This window comes from Arvicanthis niloticus, chromosome 15 (assembly GCF_011762505.2).
Source record: "Arvicanthis niloticus isolate mArvNil1 chromosome 15, mArvNil1.pat.X, whole genome shotgun sequence".
Classification (NCBI taxonomy): Eukaryota; Metazoa; Chordata; class Mammalia; order Rodentia; family Muridae; genus Arvicanthis; species Arvicanthis niloticus.
In genome coordinates this window covers 7,638,393-7,657,534 of record NC_047672.1, presented here as the reverse complement: position 1 = coordinate 7,657,534, position 19,142 = coordinate 7,638,393, and the positions used below count along the sequence as shown (strand labels likewise).

General features: G+C 43.6%; 1 protein-coding gene across 1 annotated transcript in view; it reads left to right on the top strand.

The window, feature by feature from the left end:
• Window positions 1–19,142, top strand: part of Fkbp9 (FKBP prolyl isomerase 9) — a 50,190-nt gene that overhangs the window by 9,344 nt on the left and 21,704 nt on the right. Inside the window, exons 2-5 of the mRNA XM_034519293.1 lie at window positions 11,544–11,689; window positions 12,492–12,681; window positions 13,285–13,430; window positions 17,215–17,404. Of these exons, the coding sequence (XP_034375184.1) occupies window positions 11,544–11,689; window positions 12,492–12,681; window positions 13,285–13,430; window positions 17,215–17,404 (672 nt within the window). The remainder of the gene's footprint in view (window positions 1–11,543; window positions 11,690–12,491; window positions 12,682–13,284; window positions 13,431–17,214; window positions 17,405–19,142) is intronic.

Sequence of the window (19,142 nt, the reverse complement as noted above, 5' to 3'; positions counted from 1 at the left end):
ATCTTCAGAAATAGTGTCATGGCTGGATCTACCTTTTTGTTGTTGTTTGTTTGGTTTTCTTCTGTTTTGAGTCAGGGTCTCAAACTTACTGACCTTCTCATGCTCCTACCTCCATCTCTTGAATATTGGGATCACAGGTAGGAGCCATTGAGTGATCCTTGGGATGTTGGGGATGGAGTCCAGGGCTTCGTGTATGCCAGGCAAGCACTCACTGCTGAGTTACATCCCCAGCCCTAGGAAGACCGACCCCCCCCCACTTTCATAAGTGCTAACTTCATTTTGCAGCATAATAAAGGCACCCCCTTCTTAGCTCTGCTGCTACACTGTCCCCTGTGCCGTTCTGCATCCGCACACATCTGTGCACACAGTCCCTGTGCTGTTCCTTCAAAACCAAAATTTACCATTGTAAGCATTTAAACATTTATGTAGTAGTAGTGTGAATTACATGCATGTTGGTATGCAATGGGTCTCTAGGGTTTCTTGTTTCTTAAAAACTCTTATCCTAGATGCGCTGACTGTTCCTCCCCCTTTTCCCTGAACCCCACTTTCCTGATAATCACACTTTACTTTTGTTTCAATGAGTATATATTTTTTTAATGTTTTATTTTTGAGACAAGGTCTCACAGTATAGTTCGGGTGGTGCTGGAGTTTACTATGTAGCCCAGGCTGGCCTCAAACTTGGTGTCTTCCTGCCTTAGCTAATCAGATACTGGGATTATAAAGTCATGTGCCACCATGTCTAATTCATGTACTTTGTGGAATCATACACATAGTATTTATCTTTCTTGGCTAGTTCATCTCACTTAATGATGTATCCTCAAGATACATAGGTGATACATAGCATATTATATTCTTTTATTTCCTTCATTTTGTGTATTTTTCCCATTTGTCACCTGATGGACATTTGGTTTGCTTCTCCTCTTTGGCTGTTATGGATCATTCTGTAGTGACATGTTTATACAGATATCTCTGTGAGCCTCTGTTTTAAATTCTTTTGGATAAATAGGATTCTTGGGTCTTTGTGCACTTTTGAGTTAAATTTTTTAATGACATTCTCTTTTCTATAGTAGTTGGATTGTTTTACATTCCCACTAATGGCGAACAAGGTTTTTCTTTCGCTGCATGGTCATCTATAGTATTTATTTTTTGTGATTTTTAGTGTTCTTCTCCTTCTGACCTGAGGTAGTATTGCTACTATTTTTTTTTTTTTGGATGAATGGATGGATGGATGGACAGATGGATGGATAGATGGATGGATAGATGGATAGATGTATGGAAGGATGGACAGATGGATGGATAGATGGATGGATAGATGGATAGATGTATGGAAGGATGGACAGATGGATGGATGGATGGATGGATGGACAGATGGATAGATGTATGGAAGGATGGACAGATGGATGGATAGATGGATGGATAGATGGATAGATGTATGGAAGGATGGACAGATGGATGGATGGATGGATGGATGGATGGACAGATGGATGGATGGACAGATGGATGGATGGACAGATGGATGGATGGATGGATGGATGGGGGCAAAGCTCTCCAAGCCAAACCATTCAACCAACCAACTTTATTTCTTTTCTCTGGTCTTTTATACCTTCTTAGATAAGAATTCTCTAGAAAATTACCTCAGCGATAAAATGTTATGTGGAATTGGAGATAAAGAAGGATGTTGACATTAAGTTTAAAGCAATGTTTCATTATAATATACTTGTTAAAAGTTCAAAACAGCAGCTTTGTATGGCCTTGCTGTATCATACTGCATGTCTATGAGTTTATCCTCAGACTTAAATGGTTTTCCTTGAACTGAAAATTGGCTCAAGTCTCTTTCTCTTTTTAGTGTAATTATGAAAGCTCATTGTATTTCTTTTGTTTTGTTTTGATTTTTAAAGGTACATTGAGTCTATTCTGTTTAAAATATCTGTGTATCTGTGTGTATGAGTATGTGTGGGTGCTCATGGAGGTCGGAAGAAGGTGTTGGATCCTCTGGGACAGGAGTTGTAGGCAGTTGTGAGCTGCCCAGTGTGGATGTTGGGAACTAAATCCTGTTCTCTTAGGAGAGCAGCAAGCACTCTTAACCGTCTCTCTAGCTGCTTTATAGATGAGGAAACTGAGGAGGCCGAGAGAAATGCATTGACTGGGTTGTCAGTCGCAGGGCTGTTGAGGCCCGCCTAGGATTCAGGACTGAGGGGGAGGGGGGACAATGCCAGGACGGGGTAGAAATGGCCAGCATTTGAAAGAAAGCCACAAAGAGGGCAAAGTTAGAGTTGAGGAAAAGAGGGTAACGGTGTCAGCCAGTGCAGCCCTGAGGTAAGAGGCAGGAGCGGGCTAACTGAAGATTTCCTTTGAAGTCCTTTGGCCTGGCTTCCAGATGGTTTGGTATCTGCCCCCTCAGTGTAGGTGACTATCTGCTGTAGAGCCTGCTGGGAGAGAGTAAGGTTTGGGGCGCTGTGGCTTCACACCCTGACTGTGTTCAGCCCTTTGTGGGGGAAGGGCTTATTCAGTGCCATCTATGGAACTTTCTCCTACCAAAACCAAGGCTACTGGGAAGTGTCCACAGGTCTTGATCTCTCTAGGGTGATGGAGATAGGGTTTGCATTGTAGAGAGGAGTTCTAGGGTCCATCTGTGTAGATCACAGCAGAACCTGGAACCCAAGTTGCTTGAGATCCATGTTAGGCTCTGGGTTAGATCCTGGTTGGCGACACAGTGGCATATTTCCGCTCAGTAGCTACGTATGATTAGTGGCTACCATATGGACAGCACAGGATTCGGAACAGGCTTCTATTCATTGTTCTGAGTCAGAATGATACATAAGGGAATTACGGACAGTGATTGGTCACTGATAGACTCATTGAAGCCCGACTTGTGTATTTGGGGGTAAGTATGTTAGCCACACACACTTGCTAAAGGAGAGCTTGCAGGTGGAAAGTGCCCAGGAAATGCATTATGGTTTTAATTTGTATTTCCCTGGAGCTTGGTAATATTGAACACCTTTTCACATGCTGCTTCTTCATTTGTATTTCTTCTTTGATGAAATGTCTATTCTAGTAGTTTGTTCATTTTTTTTTTTTTAAAAGTTGGGTCATTTTATTGTTGTTGAGCCGCCAGACTTCTTAGGTATTCTAGACATTAATCTCTTGTGTATGTATTGCTTATCTTTCTTGTCACTGTGACAAAATGCCCCGCAGAAGCAGCTTTAGGAAGGAAAGGGTTAATTTGCAGGTAGTATAGAGGCTTTGGTCCATCATGGTGGGCAGACGAGGTGCTGGAGCAGCTTGGTCCAGGACAGCGGGGCTTGCAGCCGTTTATATCTCATAGATCAGGACACAGGCCGGAACTGGGGGTGACTGGAACCTTCAAAGGGCCACCTCTAGTGGCCCATGCCTACTTGCTAGGCCTCATATCCCAGAGGTTCTGTAACTTTTCCAAGTAGCATTACTAGCCAAGGCTTAAGTGTCCAAGCATGAGTCTGTGGGAGAGACGTTTCAGAGTCAAGCCTGAGAGTGGTTTGCATATCACTGCTGCCGTTCTGCGTGTTGTCTTTCCACCTTGCTGATTATTTCCTGCATTGTGAGGACTTTAAGTCTGACACAATCCCACGTGACTGTTTCTGCTCTGGCAGCCTGTGCCTTTGGTGCTATCCAAGAAATCATTGTAAGACCAATGCTGAGAGGCTTTCCCTGTGCTTTTTGAGATAAGAGTTTAAGGATGAAGCCTAAGGTGGCCTCTGATTCCCTGGTCTTCCTGCTTCAGCACCCCATTGCTGGGATAATAAGGTGTGAACAACTATGCCTGGTTTCATGTTTTTTTTTTTTTTTTCTAGACGTTTTGCTGCTTTGGATCTTAAGTTTATGTCTTTAATATGATTTGCATTTAATGGCAAAGACCCAACTTTGTTCTTTTATATTTAGAAAGCTGTAGGCCTAGAATCCCACCACTGTGTGATCTTACTCATGATCCCTTGACCATGTATAGAAGGATTCACTCTGGACTCTGTTTCCATGAGTTTCTGTAGTTTAAATCTGAGGCACTCTGTTCTCATTACTATAGTCTTCTACAGTTAAAAGGTCAGGGACTAGAGGGTTCATACTCTTTTTTCCTAGGATTATTGTGGCGATTTGAATTGTTGACATTTACAGATGAATTTTAGGATATTTTTCTCCTGCTGCAGATGCCAGTGGGAATTTGATAGGAATTGCCTTGGCTCCGTAAGTTGGGTGCTGCCATTGGGTGTTTTAATGACAGTGAGTCTTCCAATCCGTAGGGTGCCTTTATTTTTGTCCTCTTTGATTTATTTTTGTTTAGACTTATTTTAATGCTTTTTGTCATGTGTGTATATGTGCACGACTGTGCAGTGCACACATGAATGTGTGGAGATCAGAGGACAACCTGTAAGAATTGGTTCTCTCCTACCCCATGGGTTCTAGGGATCAAAATCAGGTCCTTGATCTTGGTTTTAAGTGTTCTTACCAGGTAAGCCACCTTGCCAGAACACTTAATGTTTCTTTGAGCAATGTTCCTCTAGTTTTCAGTGTGTAATTCTTTTGGGTCTTTGATTAATTTATAGCAAACATTTTTTTTTTTTGAGTTTGTAGGTAGAATTGTTTATTAACTTCTTATTATCTATTGGTAGAAGGGAGACACAGCTAATTTTTGTTTATTGACTTTGTATCATACAACATTGCCAACGTCATTTATTAATTCAGAGAGAGCAAGCGAGCGTGCAATCTCTTTAGGGGTTTCTACGGTTTTTTTGTGTTGGCATAGGAACACTCACCTCTCCTCTCCCTAGTGTGGATGCTTCTACTTCTTTGTCTTGATGAATTTGCCTCGCCATTTTCCCCCAGGACTTTGCTGAATAGAAATGGGAAAAAAAGAGACATCGCTAGTTTATTTCTGAGCACAGGGAGAAAGCATCGGGTTTTTTCACCATTGAGTGTAATGTCAGCTGTGCACAGTCCCTTCAGTAAGCCTTCCTGGAACTGCCTGGTTGGGTGAGCCATCTGTTTCCTGTAGGATCCCAATTGGGACATCTGTAAAAGGTGTGAATGAGCTGGACAGTGGGACAGGCTGCAAAAGATCTTATTCCAGCATTTGCAGAAGTGGTTTTCATGACCAGTTCTGGGCTTGTTGCTTCACATGGGTTTGTGCCAGTTGCCATGATCAGCATAAATCTACCTAGGACAACTTCAGTTTTTCCAAATGGTCGGCCCTTTAAGCAACAGACAGCACTGGTCCTGCATGTTAGAACCTTATGTGCCTTAGTGCTATATAACACATTTCTGCATCATTGTTTGCACTGCTATGGGATCATCAAAGGAAGGAATTATTAACACCGCGAGGCTGATCATCAAAGGAATTAACACTATGAGGCTGCGGGGCTTCCCGAGCCTGTGCCAGGAGCCGAGACTTAGTCATGGATTCTAACTTTAATCTTTGTTTTTTCCCACTTGGCTAACTTTTTGAGCTTGGAAAAAAAAGTTAACTTCCAGGGAGCCTGAATGTCTAAGCATTACGCAACACAACCTGTGCTGTGTAGGAGTTATGAGGAGTTATGAGGAGTTATGAGGAGTCAAGGACTAGAAGGATCCAAGCTCTTCGTGAAGAGCTCACTGTGCTGCTGGGCCTAACACAGAAGAAGTGCTTGGTAAATAGTAGAGAGGGCCATAGCAGGAGGGGAGTGAGGGGAAGGATGATGGGAAAAATGGGCTCCGGGACTTCACCTGTGGAGAGGAAGGAAGGTTAATCCGGGGCAAGTGAAGAAGCTGAGATAACACCAAGGGTGTTTGAAAAAGCCATAGAGCAACATGTTATTATATGAGCTTCCTTAAAATGTGTAATATATGGACGTGTGTGTGTGTGTATGAATGTATGTATGAATGTATGTATGTGTATGTGTATGCTTCCCTCAAGAGTCATGTATTCATTGAACACAAATCCCAGTGGCCGAATGGGGAACCTGCAACAAGTTGTAGGTCAAAGGGATGCACGTTTCTCCTAAAAGAGTATGGTCTACTGCCATTTTTCCTGGTTTCCTTCCAGAATTTGAAGGTAAGACCCGATTGCTGGCGACACCGCCTACATCAGGACACAGTGGAGTAGAGATGGAATTGACCTAGAAGGAAGTTGCTGTGCAGGCTGCCGAGGGAGGGAAGCCATCAGCAGTGCTAACCAGCTGTAAAGCTTACAAATGACAGTGATGACCAGCCTGGCACGATAGCTCTGCTCGTGCAATAGTGACACTTTTTATCTTGGGGGCGACCAACAGCTATGTAGTCGGACTTCAGGTCTGCTCATCAGGAGGGAATCGTGCCTGGTAGCGTAAAGCCAATTACTCAGGGCTGGAGAGGTCCTAGACACAAGAGAAGAACCTACTACCACCATTTTCCTAAACCAGTGTGATTTCTAACTGCATTCTAAACAATTACCTTTACACTCACAGACAACTGAAGCTCCCACACCTAATAAAAAAGGATCCCCCCAGATGGAGACTATCCCAGAGATCCACAGCTGGCCATAGTGCAGAGAATAATGACTTTGGGTGCCCAACCCTGACTGATACATCTGCAATGTAGCCCCTATACCTGAAGTGCAGGGACAAGTATGAAGAAGGATTGTAAGAGCCAGAGACCCAGGGTGCTTGCTATCAAATAGTGCCTTTTAAGGAAAACACAACTATGAAGTATCAACAATATGGTTGCCTGATCAAATCTAGCATAATGACAATACCAGCTGATGTGCTAGTGTTGATTGAGGAAAATGTCACATGGTTTCACCCCTAGATGTAGATGTAGATGATGTAGATGATGTAGGTGTAGATGATGTAGATGATGTAGATGCAGATGATGCAGATGATGCAGATGATGTAGATGATGTAGATGTAGATGATGTAGATGCAGATGATGCAGATGATGTAGGTGTAGATGATGTAGATGTAGGTGTAGGTGTAGATGATGTAGATGCAGATGATGTAGATGATGTAGATGCAGATGATGTAGATGATGTAGGTGATGTAGGTGTAGATGATGTAGATGTAGGTGTAGATGATGTAGATGATGTAGATATAGATGATGTAGATGTAGATGATGTAGATGTAGATGATGTAGATGTAGATGATGTAGATGTAGATAATGTAGATGATGTAGATGTAGATGATGTAGATGTAGATGATGTAGATGATGTAGATGATGTAGATGATGTAGATGATGTAGGTGTAGATGATGTAGATGTAGGTGTAGATGATGTAGATGTAGGTGTAGATGATGTAGATGATGTAGATGTAGATGATGTAGATATAGATGATGTAGATGATGTAGATGATGTAGATGATGTAGATGTAGATAATGTAGATGTAGATGATGTAGATATAGATGATGTAGATGATGTAGATGATGTAGATGATGTAGATGATGTAGGTGTAGATGATGTAGATGATATAGAGGCAGATGATGTAGGTATAGATGATGTAGATGTAGATGATGTAGGTGTAGATGATGCAGGTGATGTAGGTGATGTAGATGTAGATGATGTAGGTGTAGATGATGTAGATGTAGGTGATGTAGGTGATGTAGATGATGTAGGTGATGTAGGTGATGTAGATGATGTAGGTGATGTAGGTGATGTAGATGTAGATGATGTAGGTGTAGATGATGTAGATGTAGATGGTCAATGACTGCTAAGAGATTCTCCATGGCTGAGCTCCCACATAGGATGTCCAATCCTAAGTGATCAGCCCTGGAAACATGTTTATATAAGAAATGCTTAAACATGTATACACACACACATGCGCGCGCGCGCACACACACACACACACACACACACACACACACACACACACACACGTAAACACACAGTTCCACAGAAGTATTAGGGTGAGGCACAGTCATCTAGGGACAGACAGAGAATTGGACCTCTGGGAAAGGTAGAAGACTGAATCACAGGAAGGAGGAATAGCGGTAGATGCCAAGACGGTGTCAGTTAGGAGTCTGAGGGTCCCAACGGTGGAGAACTTGGCTTGATCCCAGAAGGTAAAAGTGGTAGGTTCATAGCTCTCAGTGCTGCAGTGTAAAGAAAGAATCGTGAGCTACAGAAGGAACAAGAGAACAGACAGCTCCCATCACGGTGGTCTAAAGGGGCCCTAGAGGTGAGAAGCCACTCAGGAACTCTGGTTGCCCTTTTTGTAGGCTCCCTAACCCTCTCCCTCCCCACTCCCTCTTCTCCGTGATTGGTCTGGCTGGGTAGGTTTCCTTCTCTGGCCCTCAAACTCTGTGGAGCAAGAAGCAGCCCCCCTTTAAAGCGTCCCACACCAAGTTTCCATATCAGCTTCAGTTCCCCTGGCTCGCCCTCGGTATGTATCACAAACACATAACTATAATGATTAAATAAGAAAGTGTGAACTTGGGAGACAGGGTGTGTGTGGGGGGCTGGAGGGGAGGGGAGGGGTAGGAGAGATGTCGATACAGTGCTTATGTATGAAGTTCTCAATATAGAATAGGGCCAGAGAGACGGCTCTGTGGTGAGAGCACAGCTGCCCTTCTCGACGACCCAGGTATGATTCTCAGTACCCATGTAGTGGCTTACAAGTGTCCATAACTCCAGTTCTAGGTGACCTGAGGTGGGCACCAGGCATGAATGTGGTGTATAAACATACGTGCAGGCAACACGCACATAGATATAAGTTATTAAATAAAAAACAAGTAAATAAAATAAAAGCCCGGAAACGTTCTCCATTTAATTTGCAACCTCTTTATGCTTAATGTGGTTTTACGAGGAATGAATTTATGATCTGTTGGCTGTGCCTGCAGTGTTCTTCCATCACCAAACCGATTCTTTGAATATTTAATTTCAGTTTAATGGACTTTTTAATAGGATTCAATGTTAACTGTGTAAACTTCTTAGAAAATGAATCAGTACTATTAAAACAGGATGTGGTGTGTTGGCTGTAAATCTCCAACCCAAATAGGACCGGTCAAAGAAAACACAACTCAGTAATTATGAATATAAGCTGCACGCCTAGAATTGGGCAGATTCACCACTACACTACTCTGTTCTCCAGCTATGAGACCCGTAGAACTTGTGGGTTTTCCAGACCCTGCGTTTGTCCTCCTGCTTCCCAGTCATCCTCCGTTGTCTTTTCTCTCTCCTCACTCTCTTCCCACCAACCTTTATTTCTCCACCTCCCTTTCTGCCCAGTCACTGGCTCCAGCCTTTATTTTACAAATTAAGATGGGCAGAAAGTTCACTAGAATTCACCTGTGTAATGACTGGCTCCCCCTCTGCAGCCCTTCCCACGGAAGGGGAATTAACATCAAAATACAAGGCCGGGGCTCTCCACTACACGAGTGTGCACTTAGAAAATTGTATTAAGCTTGGCAACTGTACTCACGTGCTGCAGATGAGGACTGCACTTCTAAAGCCACTTCCTGCCTGGGTTCTGTTGCTGCCCTACATGTGCTGGTCCTCAGGAGCCTGGGAAGGAAGCCTTGCATGTAGCTTCATTTCGAGATCCCACGGATGGCTCTGAAGATGGTACTGTGATATGGCCATGCTCGAGCAAAAATCAGGAGCCGGCAGAACAGGAGATGGCATTTGTCCCAGCGTGGAGGTTCAAGGTTGCTATGTGCAGAAGGTGCACATACTCTTTGTGTTCCTGTGTGACCTAGGCTGGAAATCCTGTTCTGTTCACTGACCTTGAATTAAAATGGGGTATGAGACTAGGAGGCGCTGGGGCAGAGGGCAGGTCTGAGGAAGCTGAACCCATTGGTTGACCAAATCATTCCTTAGGAAAACACTAGGAAAAGGTAAATGTTTCAAAAGGAAGGGTGGCACAGAATCATAAATTCTAGCAATTATTAATTCTCTCTCTCTCTCTTGGATTTTTAAAAATGGATCTTTTCATAGTATCTATTTATGTGTAAATGGAAAATGGTATCATTTGATACTGTAGCTGTGTTACCTGTAGTATTTGTGTGTGTGGCCAGCTCATATGCTTGCCACAGCACACATAAAGAGGTCACAGGATGCCTTGTGGCAGTTGGTTCTTTCCATCCACCATGTGAGCACCGGGGACCTAGGTTCTCAGGCTTGGCAGCCGGTACCTTCACCAGCTGAGCCATCCCATTGGCCCACCCCTCACTCACAGAGAGCATCCTTCAATATGGATGAGTAGGAATCCATGAAATGACCTCACTGACTAAAATGAAGCCAGAGGCCATCCGCTTGGGTTGTTTTCCGTTGCTTCTTATTGTAAACCACGATCTGCAGCAAGGTTTCTTTTGCTTATTTTTCTTTCTGTTTTGCACTCACTTCCCCTTCCCCACACCGATTCTTTCCTTCGGTCTGCAGGACTGGGGATTAGATCCAGAGCCTTGCAATGCTAGATTCCACCGCTGAGCAGTGTCTCCAGACCTCCTTCCCTTTAAATTTCAAGGCAGTCTCACAAGGTTGCCCAGGCTACCTTTGAACTTGTGATCCTTTCCCTCAATTTCCTTTGTAGCTGATACTGCATACGGGCTATCAGGCCTAGATGTGATGTCATTTTTCCACATACAGTGTTTGAAACTATGGGTTTCTCTGCCAGTTTATAAAGTAGTTATAGACAAAGCCCTTGTCTTGGCCTCCATTTATGTGTTTCTCAGAGCGCGTAACCAATACATCTCCTGGAAGATAAAACTTTGTTGCTGAATTTATATGTTGAAGAACAAGGTTTTAAGTCCCAGCCATGGTTTGTTACTGATGTCCTGACATGTCAGCATTTAATCGTGTGTACCCTCTCTCTATTGCATGTACCTCAGTGTGTTTAGGAAATCAGAGGACAATTTCAGGACTTGGTTCTCTGCTTCCACTGTGGGTTTGGGGGAATCCAACTCAGGGTGTCAGGCTTGTGTGGCAAGCATTTAAAAAAATATTGGTTCTTTGTTAATTTCACATAATGAACCGCAAGTCCACTCACCCCCTATATGCTCCCTCCACCCTTGCAACCTTATCTCTAACAAAGAAAAAAGTCTCATCATGGAAGCTGTACTCTGTCACAGTGTGTGCTGCAGTACCCCTCTGTCCACACTTCTTTGCTTGCAAATGCACATTGCAGTGAGTCATTGGTCCCGTACGAGGCCTCCGGCTTTTTCTATACCATCAATACTGGAACCTCACTAGGACTCCTCTTGAGTATGGGTATCCTGGTGTTGCCCTGTGTCATGGAGGTCCTATAGTTTTGGATCTGTAGGACCAGCCCCTGTATGCTCTCCAGCAGTTCATCCATGGGGGGAGATGTTGGGGAGAGCTAATTGAAAGTCCTGGATCTGGGCCTGAGCTTAAAATTGCAGCCTGGTGGCAAGCAATTTTAAGTGGATTTGTTGGCAATATTCAAGTTAATATAAAACCTTCAACCCTGCAGTTGCTGTCCAGTGGTGACAAATCCTGGGCCAGTAACTCCTTGGCAGGCCTTTCTCTTTGCTGCTGTGACCATCACGAAACTGTCTTCACGTTGATGGTAACTACGCTTTTATTTCTCTCTCCCTTCCTTCTGGATCGTCAGCTACGACAGGGACTCTACCTTCAATGTATTTGTGGGAAAAGGCCAGCTGATCGCAGGGATGGACCAGGCTCTTGTTGGGATGTGTGTGAACGAGAGGCGGTTTGTGACGATTCCCCCAAACCTCGCCTATGGAAGTGAAGGAGTTTGTAAGTCTTCATTCTGTTATTCATAGACACATTTGAAGGCCCTCTGGCCAGTCTGACTGGAGGGAGACTTTGGGATCTTTAATAGGAGAAAAGGAAAGGCCCAACACCCATTTCCAGGATAGGTTTATCTCTTAGAGATTAAAGAAAGAGTTCTAATGAACTCTTGAGAAGAGGAGAATTTCTCTCTCTAGTTTTATTTGGAGAAAGACTCAGTCCTTTGGAATTGTATGTCTGTGATGGGCTTGAATTCTTTTGGCTTCTGTTCACATGGCAGTAGTCAGTTGACTTCTTTCTTGTGGGATGTGAACAAACATTTATTTAACCCACGTAGGTCATTGATAGTAGACCAACAATCCCACCTGAATCCAGCCTGGTGAACTAATGAGTTCATTGGAGTAACTGACAGGAGCGTGGTGGGGCTGAGGGGTTACTTCTGGGCAGTAGCTGGATCAAAAAGCCCACTGTAGTGTGGGTGATGCCAGGTAAACGTCATGTCTCCAGAGCGCCCCGTACAACTTGGAGGCAGCTCCTTAGGGCACAATTCCTCTGTTAGCCACGGTTTACACTTTTATAACTTTGGGGAGAAACCTAGTCAATCTTTTTCTGTTAGCTTCTCCTATCTGCTCTACCCATTCACACACCACCCTCCCACCCCCCCCCCCCCCCAACCTCCCCTCAGGAAGGTGGGTAGGGGGAGCTGTTCAACAAGGAGAAAACAGCTATCAAACAGCTACTTTACAGGGAATCTCTTGAGTCGCCAGAAGATGGCAGTCTCTCAATGTGAATACACTTTAATTTCCAGCTGGTGTGATCCCTCCAAACTCAGTCCTGCATTTTGATGTACTCTTGGTGGATATTTGGAATTCTGAAGACCAGGTTCAGATTCAGACGTATTTCAAGCCCCCCAGCTGCCCTCGGACTATCCAGGTATCTGATTTTGTGAGGTACCACTACAACGGAACCTTCTTGGATGGGACACTGTTTGATTCCAGGTAAGTCCCACTGTTGGTGGCAATGTGTGCAATGCCCTTGGTTCCTTCTGTCATGTCTTCTTTCTGTGCTTATTAGGAAACCAGACAATGTACTCTACCAAACTGTACTTGGTACCTAACCCCTCCTCATATAGTTTTGGTTAGTGTTTGATACTCTGTGGTGTCAGGGTCAAACTATAACACCTTAGAAGGAATTAAAATTTTTATTTAAATGATTAAATGATTTAACCGTACTTGGAGATCTCCACATAAGTGAAGGACCATGTTTCCAAGGAAGCTCATGAGTGTTTGAGTCACTTATATGGTGTGTCTATGGAAAGGCAAGGAGAGGACCATAGAGAGGCCTGAGGCTAGGATAAAAGCTAGGGAACTCTCTGAGATTTTTTTGTATGGCAGAATGCTCAGTGAGCAGGAGAGCTGTTGACCGCTGGTATCCATAGGGGCTTCTCATTCCTTCCTAACATGAAGAACAAGTGGGATCTGTGCCTGTCCCTAGGGATGACCGTGGGCTTTGTGTTTACCTGAGATTTGGGAAACAAAAATCCCAAGGGGTGAGTTAGGGATGGTATGGAACTTGCTTCCTTCCTCTTTGATGTTTTTTAGCCATAATCGAATGAAGACCTATGACACATATGTGGGGATTGGATGGCTGATACCTGGAATGGACAAAGGGCTGCTGGGCATGTGTGTCGGGGAGAAGCGTATCATCACCATCCCTCCTTTTCTGGCCTATGGGGAGGAGGGAGATGGTAAGTCCTCTTCCTCAGAGCGTCATTCATTCATCTTTATATGTTTATTTTCATTGATGACTATGTGTGTGTGGCTGCTTCTCTGTACATGTACCACATGAGTGCATTGTGCGTAGAAGCCGGAAGAGGGGTTCGGATCTCCTGGAGCTGGAGAGACAGGCTGTTGAGAGCTGCTGTATGTGGGTGCTGGGAACCCAACCTAAGTCTTCTGCCAGAGCAGCTTAACTCCTGGGCCATCTTTGAGTCACCTCTCTAGCCTCATTGTCCTTACTTGTGTCTGTAGCAATCAGTTCATCTGTGTCCACTGAAACATACCACATGCCTTTTGTTCTAGACCAACACTGGCTACCATATGTGGTTGTTTACATTGAAGTAAAAATGAATTAATATTAAAATTCCGTTCTGGCCACAGCTTCACATCTCTGGTATGGGAGAGCCACACATTGCTAAGGGCTCAGTGCTACTCCACAAATACCTTTTGTTTCCATTACTGGACAATGCTAGTCAGGATGATTTTCTGTCTAGAACTTGCATTGCTCATGGACACCGGTGTTTATGGTAAGTGCTGTGTCCCTCCCTGCCTTGCCAGCTGCAGTCCCGGACACCAGCTTCTCTCACTTTCTTATCTGTAAGCAAGATTTGATCTAGATAGTTTAAAAAGCTGTAAACATCAAAGTAAAGGTTTAGCCACCGATGTCTAAGTTGACAGACTTCCCAGCTTTACTCCTTTGTTTGCATTATGAGTGTGTGTGTGTGTGTGTGTATGTGTGCGTGCGTGCGTGCGTGCGTGCGTGCGTGTATTCTACTTGGACAAACTCAAAGCATACCATTGGCTGTGACTGTTGAGGAGTTGGGAGAGTCCTTGTCTAGCACTCATGAAGCCCCAGGTTTGATCCCCAGCACATGGGGGTGCACACTTCTAATTTCAGTACTTGAGAGGTGAGAGCAGGAAGACCAGGAGTTCAAGGTCATCTTCAGCTACACAGTACATTGGAGCCCAGCTGGGCCACATAAGATCCTGTCTCAAAAGCAAAATAAAATAGTGTCCTATGAGGAGAAGTAGTGTCCACATCAAGAGAAGTAGAGTGTTGACTGAGAAATAAGGTTTATTAGTTATTCCTATTAAATTATACAATTCAGTCATACTGACAGTTGGATACAACAGAGACCTTTAGGCATTTAAGCAGTAGGCATACATGGGGTAAAGAATAGAAATGAGAGCAGGGCGTGGTGGCATACGCCTGTAGTAGCAGTTGGCAGATTGAGCCATGGGATTGCGAGTTCAAGGCTAGCCTGGTGAATAAGAACCTATTTTAAAGAAACACGATAAAAAAAAAAAAAAAGAATACAAATGAAAACATGGTGCTGTTGAGGAAGTTGAATGGTAGTCTACTTAGCAATAACCAATGTAATATTTTCCACACTGGTTTCTGCCTCTGTAGTCTATAGGGCCTAGGAGAGGGGAGGCTGAGGGCATGAGGCTGGGGCTTTCCGTGTTTTATATTTCCACGCCTGAGATCAGCAAGCAGCTCTTATGGCTGTACTTTCCTGTTGTTGCAATAAAACACTGTGTCCAGAAGCAGTTGATAGAAGGAAGGGTTTATTTGGGCTTACAGACCCAAGGAATAAGAATCCATCATGGCGGGGGAGGGGGCATGGCAGTGAGCAGCAGGTGTGGTCCCATGAGCGAGGTGAGAGCTTACCTCTTCAAATGCATTTACCAAAAACAGAGAGGCAACTGGAAAAGTGTGAGGCCTTTAATCTGAAAGTCCTGGGCCATCTTTGAGTCACCTCTCTAGCCTCATTGTTCTTACTTGTGTCTGTAGCAATCAGTCCATCTGTGTCCACTGAAACACACCACACCTTTTGTTCTTTAGTCTGTCCCCAGGGACAGACTACTCCAGCAAAGTAAGGCTTTACTGCCTAAACCTCCTGAACAGTATTACCAACTTGGGAGGTTGTGAGAGAGTGAGGACGGATGCGAGGAATGGAGACCAGACAGAGTGTGATTCAATCCCATTTATTCTTCAGTCTCTCTTCCTAATCCAAGTCCCAAGTCTTGGGTTCCTAGTCCCTAGTTCCTAGTTCCTAGTGCCTCCAAGTTCCAAGTTTCCAGTTCCAAGTTCTAGTCTCGAGTCTCATCCAAGTACTCTTCCAAGTACAAGTGTCTAATTCTCTGTTCTCTTTCCCAAGTCTTGAGTGTCTAATAATTTTTTCTGTCTCTTGCCTTTTATATGTCTCACTTCTAAGCCATGCCTTTAAGTCATGCCTTTAAGTCACACCCTTAGGTCTTATCTCTAAATCATACCTTTAAGTCTCACACACCCAAGGGAAAATCCTGGGTATCTAAAACAAGATATTATCAGAGTGTGCTCAGCTGTTGTAGGCTATTGTAAACAAGTCTCTTGTCAGGGTATATGGATCAAGATGGCTGCAAGGATGATAGCCGCCTTCTGATGGCTCCCCACAGACTAGGTATACTCTTTCTCACTGAGGCCAGACAAGACAGCCCAATTAGGGGAGCAGCCTCCACAGACAGGCAACAGAGTCAGGGACAGCCCCCCCACTCCAGTTGCTGGGGGACCTGCATGAAGATCAAGCTGCATGTTTGTTACATAGTACTGGGGGCTATCATTTTTGGTTGGTGGTTCAGTCTCAGTCAAGGGGCAAGTTGGTTGACTCTGTTGGTCTTCCTGTGGAGTCCCTGTTCTTGGGTACCTGAATCCTTTCCCTAGCCATCCATTTTCTTATTGATGTTCAGATTGTCTCATTTCTTGGCCAATGGGAGTGCATTCACTTCAGCTCCTAAATCTTGCTTTGTAGTCAAAGCTGGCTTTGAACTGCTGATCCTCCCGGCTCAGCTTCCCAAGTTCTGGCAAAATATTTTGGATATCTAAATGACAAAATGAGATTCTCAGTCTACTACAAAGAATCATTTATTTCTTTAAAGTAGATAATTAGTGTGTATGTGTTCAGTACAGATAACATTTTAAATTTAATTTTAGTTTTTTAGTTCTGGCTGGGCTTAGGTAGCTGAGGGGGGACCTTGGATTCTCATCACCTTTCGCCTCCCTAGTGCTGGGATTACACTTGTGTGCCACTATGGCTGGTTTTACAGATGTAACTTTTTTCCTTCAATATTTTTTGCCCTGAGATTGGTTGAATCCATAGATGTAGAACCCACAAATACAGAGGGTAGGCTGTATCCAGTATGTCTCATCCTAGAAACATCCAAGAGAAACAGTACTATGCAGAAATGAGATAGAAAAGACATAAAAGCTACTTATGGTATATGTGTACCATTTCTTATTTGTTATCTAATTTCTGTTTATTTAATAACTCATTTTGGATAAAAAACTTTACATTTAAAAAAAAAGAGTGGCTCTAAGTTTTAAAGAACATGACTGGATATAGTATTTTCCAGAATGAAGTCACAAGTTTGGAATTTGCATATTTGAATGTTTACAATGTATTTGTGCCTAGACAGAACCCATAGGAGGTGTGGGTTTGGATTCCACAGAGAGCTTCTCATTGCTGCCTGAGCATCTGAGGTGTGCATCTCTTGTCCGTTTGCTCCTCCTGAGCCAGTCAGGCATTATGCAATGTCCACAGTTAGACACCAGGGTGAGACACTGCAGTTACACAACATGGATAACAGAACGTTTGTTTCCTCGGCTTAAAAACTTCAAGGAATGAGGAACACTGACAGAGACGGTATGTGTGGTGGTTAAAGCACGTCCTAAATTTTATGTCTGGAATGAATTGTTCTCCCATTTCACTCTAGGAAAAGACATCCCTGGGCAGGCGTCCCTAGTCTTTGATGTTGCACTGTTGGACCTCCATAACCCCAAGGATACCATTTCCATTGAGAACAAGGTCGTCCCTGAGAACTGTGAGCGGAGAAGCCAGAGTGGAGACTTCCTCAGGTATCATTACAATGGCACGCTTCTGGATGGCACCCTCTTTGACTCCAGGTAAGGAAGCTACTTTCCACTCACCAGCACATCCGGCTAAGTGATCATCCATGCTTGGCCATGGTTGAAATATACCATCAGTCCTGACTAATTTTTAGTCATCCGTCCAGGTCTCTGTTTTCAGATTCTGAGCTTGTTCCCAGGTGGTTACAAGGGTCTCTTGGTCTATATTGTTTAGAAAACAGGAGGGACTTATATTCCTAGACACCCATTGTCCTGAACCCCACCATAGACTCTAGGACGTGGAGTGGTCAGAAGTGAGGTGAAGAGGTACAGTGAAGAAAGAACCAGCTCTCTGTGCTTCCTGGCTTCCCGACGTTGGGTCGCGTTGGAGCTCTCTGAAGATCAGCCTCAGTTTTTTCCTTGTGTCAACACATTCTCTATGATGGTTGAGTTAAGGTATTGAAAGTGCTGTGTAAAAGCTGAGGACAACCAGCTGGATGGTTCAGCTCCCTTGTGAATGGAGGCTCCAGAGGCTAATTACGCTGCCTCTTTATCAGCAATTGCACAGCTGGCTTCCGTGCACAATGCACGTGGCAAGCTGTGGCAAGTCTTGTTTATCCAGGTGGCATGTTTCTTTTGAAACCACTCCTTTAGCTTCCTATAAACAAGTAGCTTCCTATAAACAGAGCCTCCGTGTCTGAGGTAATAGACTTCTAGTTTGTTTACCCATCCAAAGCAGCAAAGAGGGATTTTTTTATGGTTCTTTTTAAATCGGGTAACATATTCTTCTTATTCTTAAGATCTCTCTTTTTTTTTAAAAAAAATTAATTTTTCTTACAAAAAACCAGTAGTCAGATGGTTCAAAATAAAATAAATACTAAATTAAGATATTCAATATACCTGTCTTTGCTTCGCTTGATTTATTCTTTAGTTAGCTATTAATTTATTATTTATTTTAGACTTACTTATTTTATGTATGTGAGTGTTTTGCCTGCATTTATGTATGTGCACCTCATGTGTTGATTCCTACAGAGACAGAGTGTATGGGCTCTCTTGAAACTAGAGTTATGTACGGTTGTGAGCCACTCTGTGGGTGCTGAGAGCTACACTTGGTCCTCTGCAAGAGCAACAAGTACTCTTAACTGCTGAGTCATCTCTCTACCCCAACTGAACCATTTTTATAAGTTTCTCTCCTCCTCCTCCTCTTCCATTTCTCTCCTCCCTCACTTCATCCTTTTAAAAGTTTATAGTTTGGAATTGAACCCCCAGGGCCTCACATTGATCTATAACCCAAGCTGATTATTATTTATTTATTTATTTATTTATTTTGAGATCAAGTATTCTTGTGTAGCTCAGACTGGTCTTGAACTCCTGAACTCAAGGTGGTCCTCCTGCCCCAGTCTCCGAAATTCTAGGATTATACTTGCACACCCCTCCATACAGCTTGAATAATCATCCAGTGTGTGTGCATGTATGTGTGTGTGCATGTATGTGTATGTGTGTGCATGTATGTGTGTGTGCATGTATGTGTGTGTGCATGTATGTGTATGTATGTGTGTACATGTGTGTGTGCATGTATGTGTGTGTGCATGTGCATGTATGTGTGTGCATGTATGTGTACATGTATGTGTGTGTGCGTGTATGTGTGTGCATGTATGTGTACATATGTGTGTGCATGTATGTGTACATGTATGTGTGTGTGTGTATGTGTGTATGCATGTGTGTGTACATATGTGTGTGCATGTGTGTGTGTGTGTTTTAATATGAATGCAAGCAGATGCTGATGTTGCCTTAA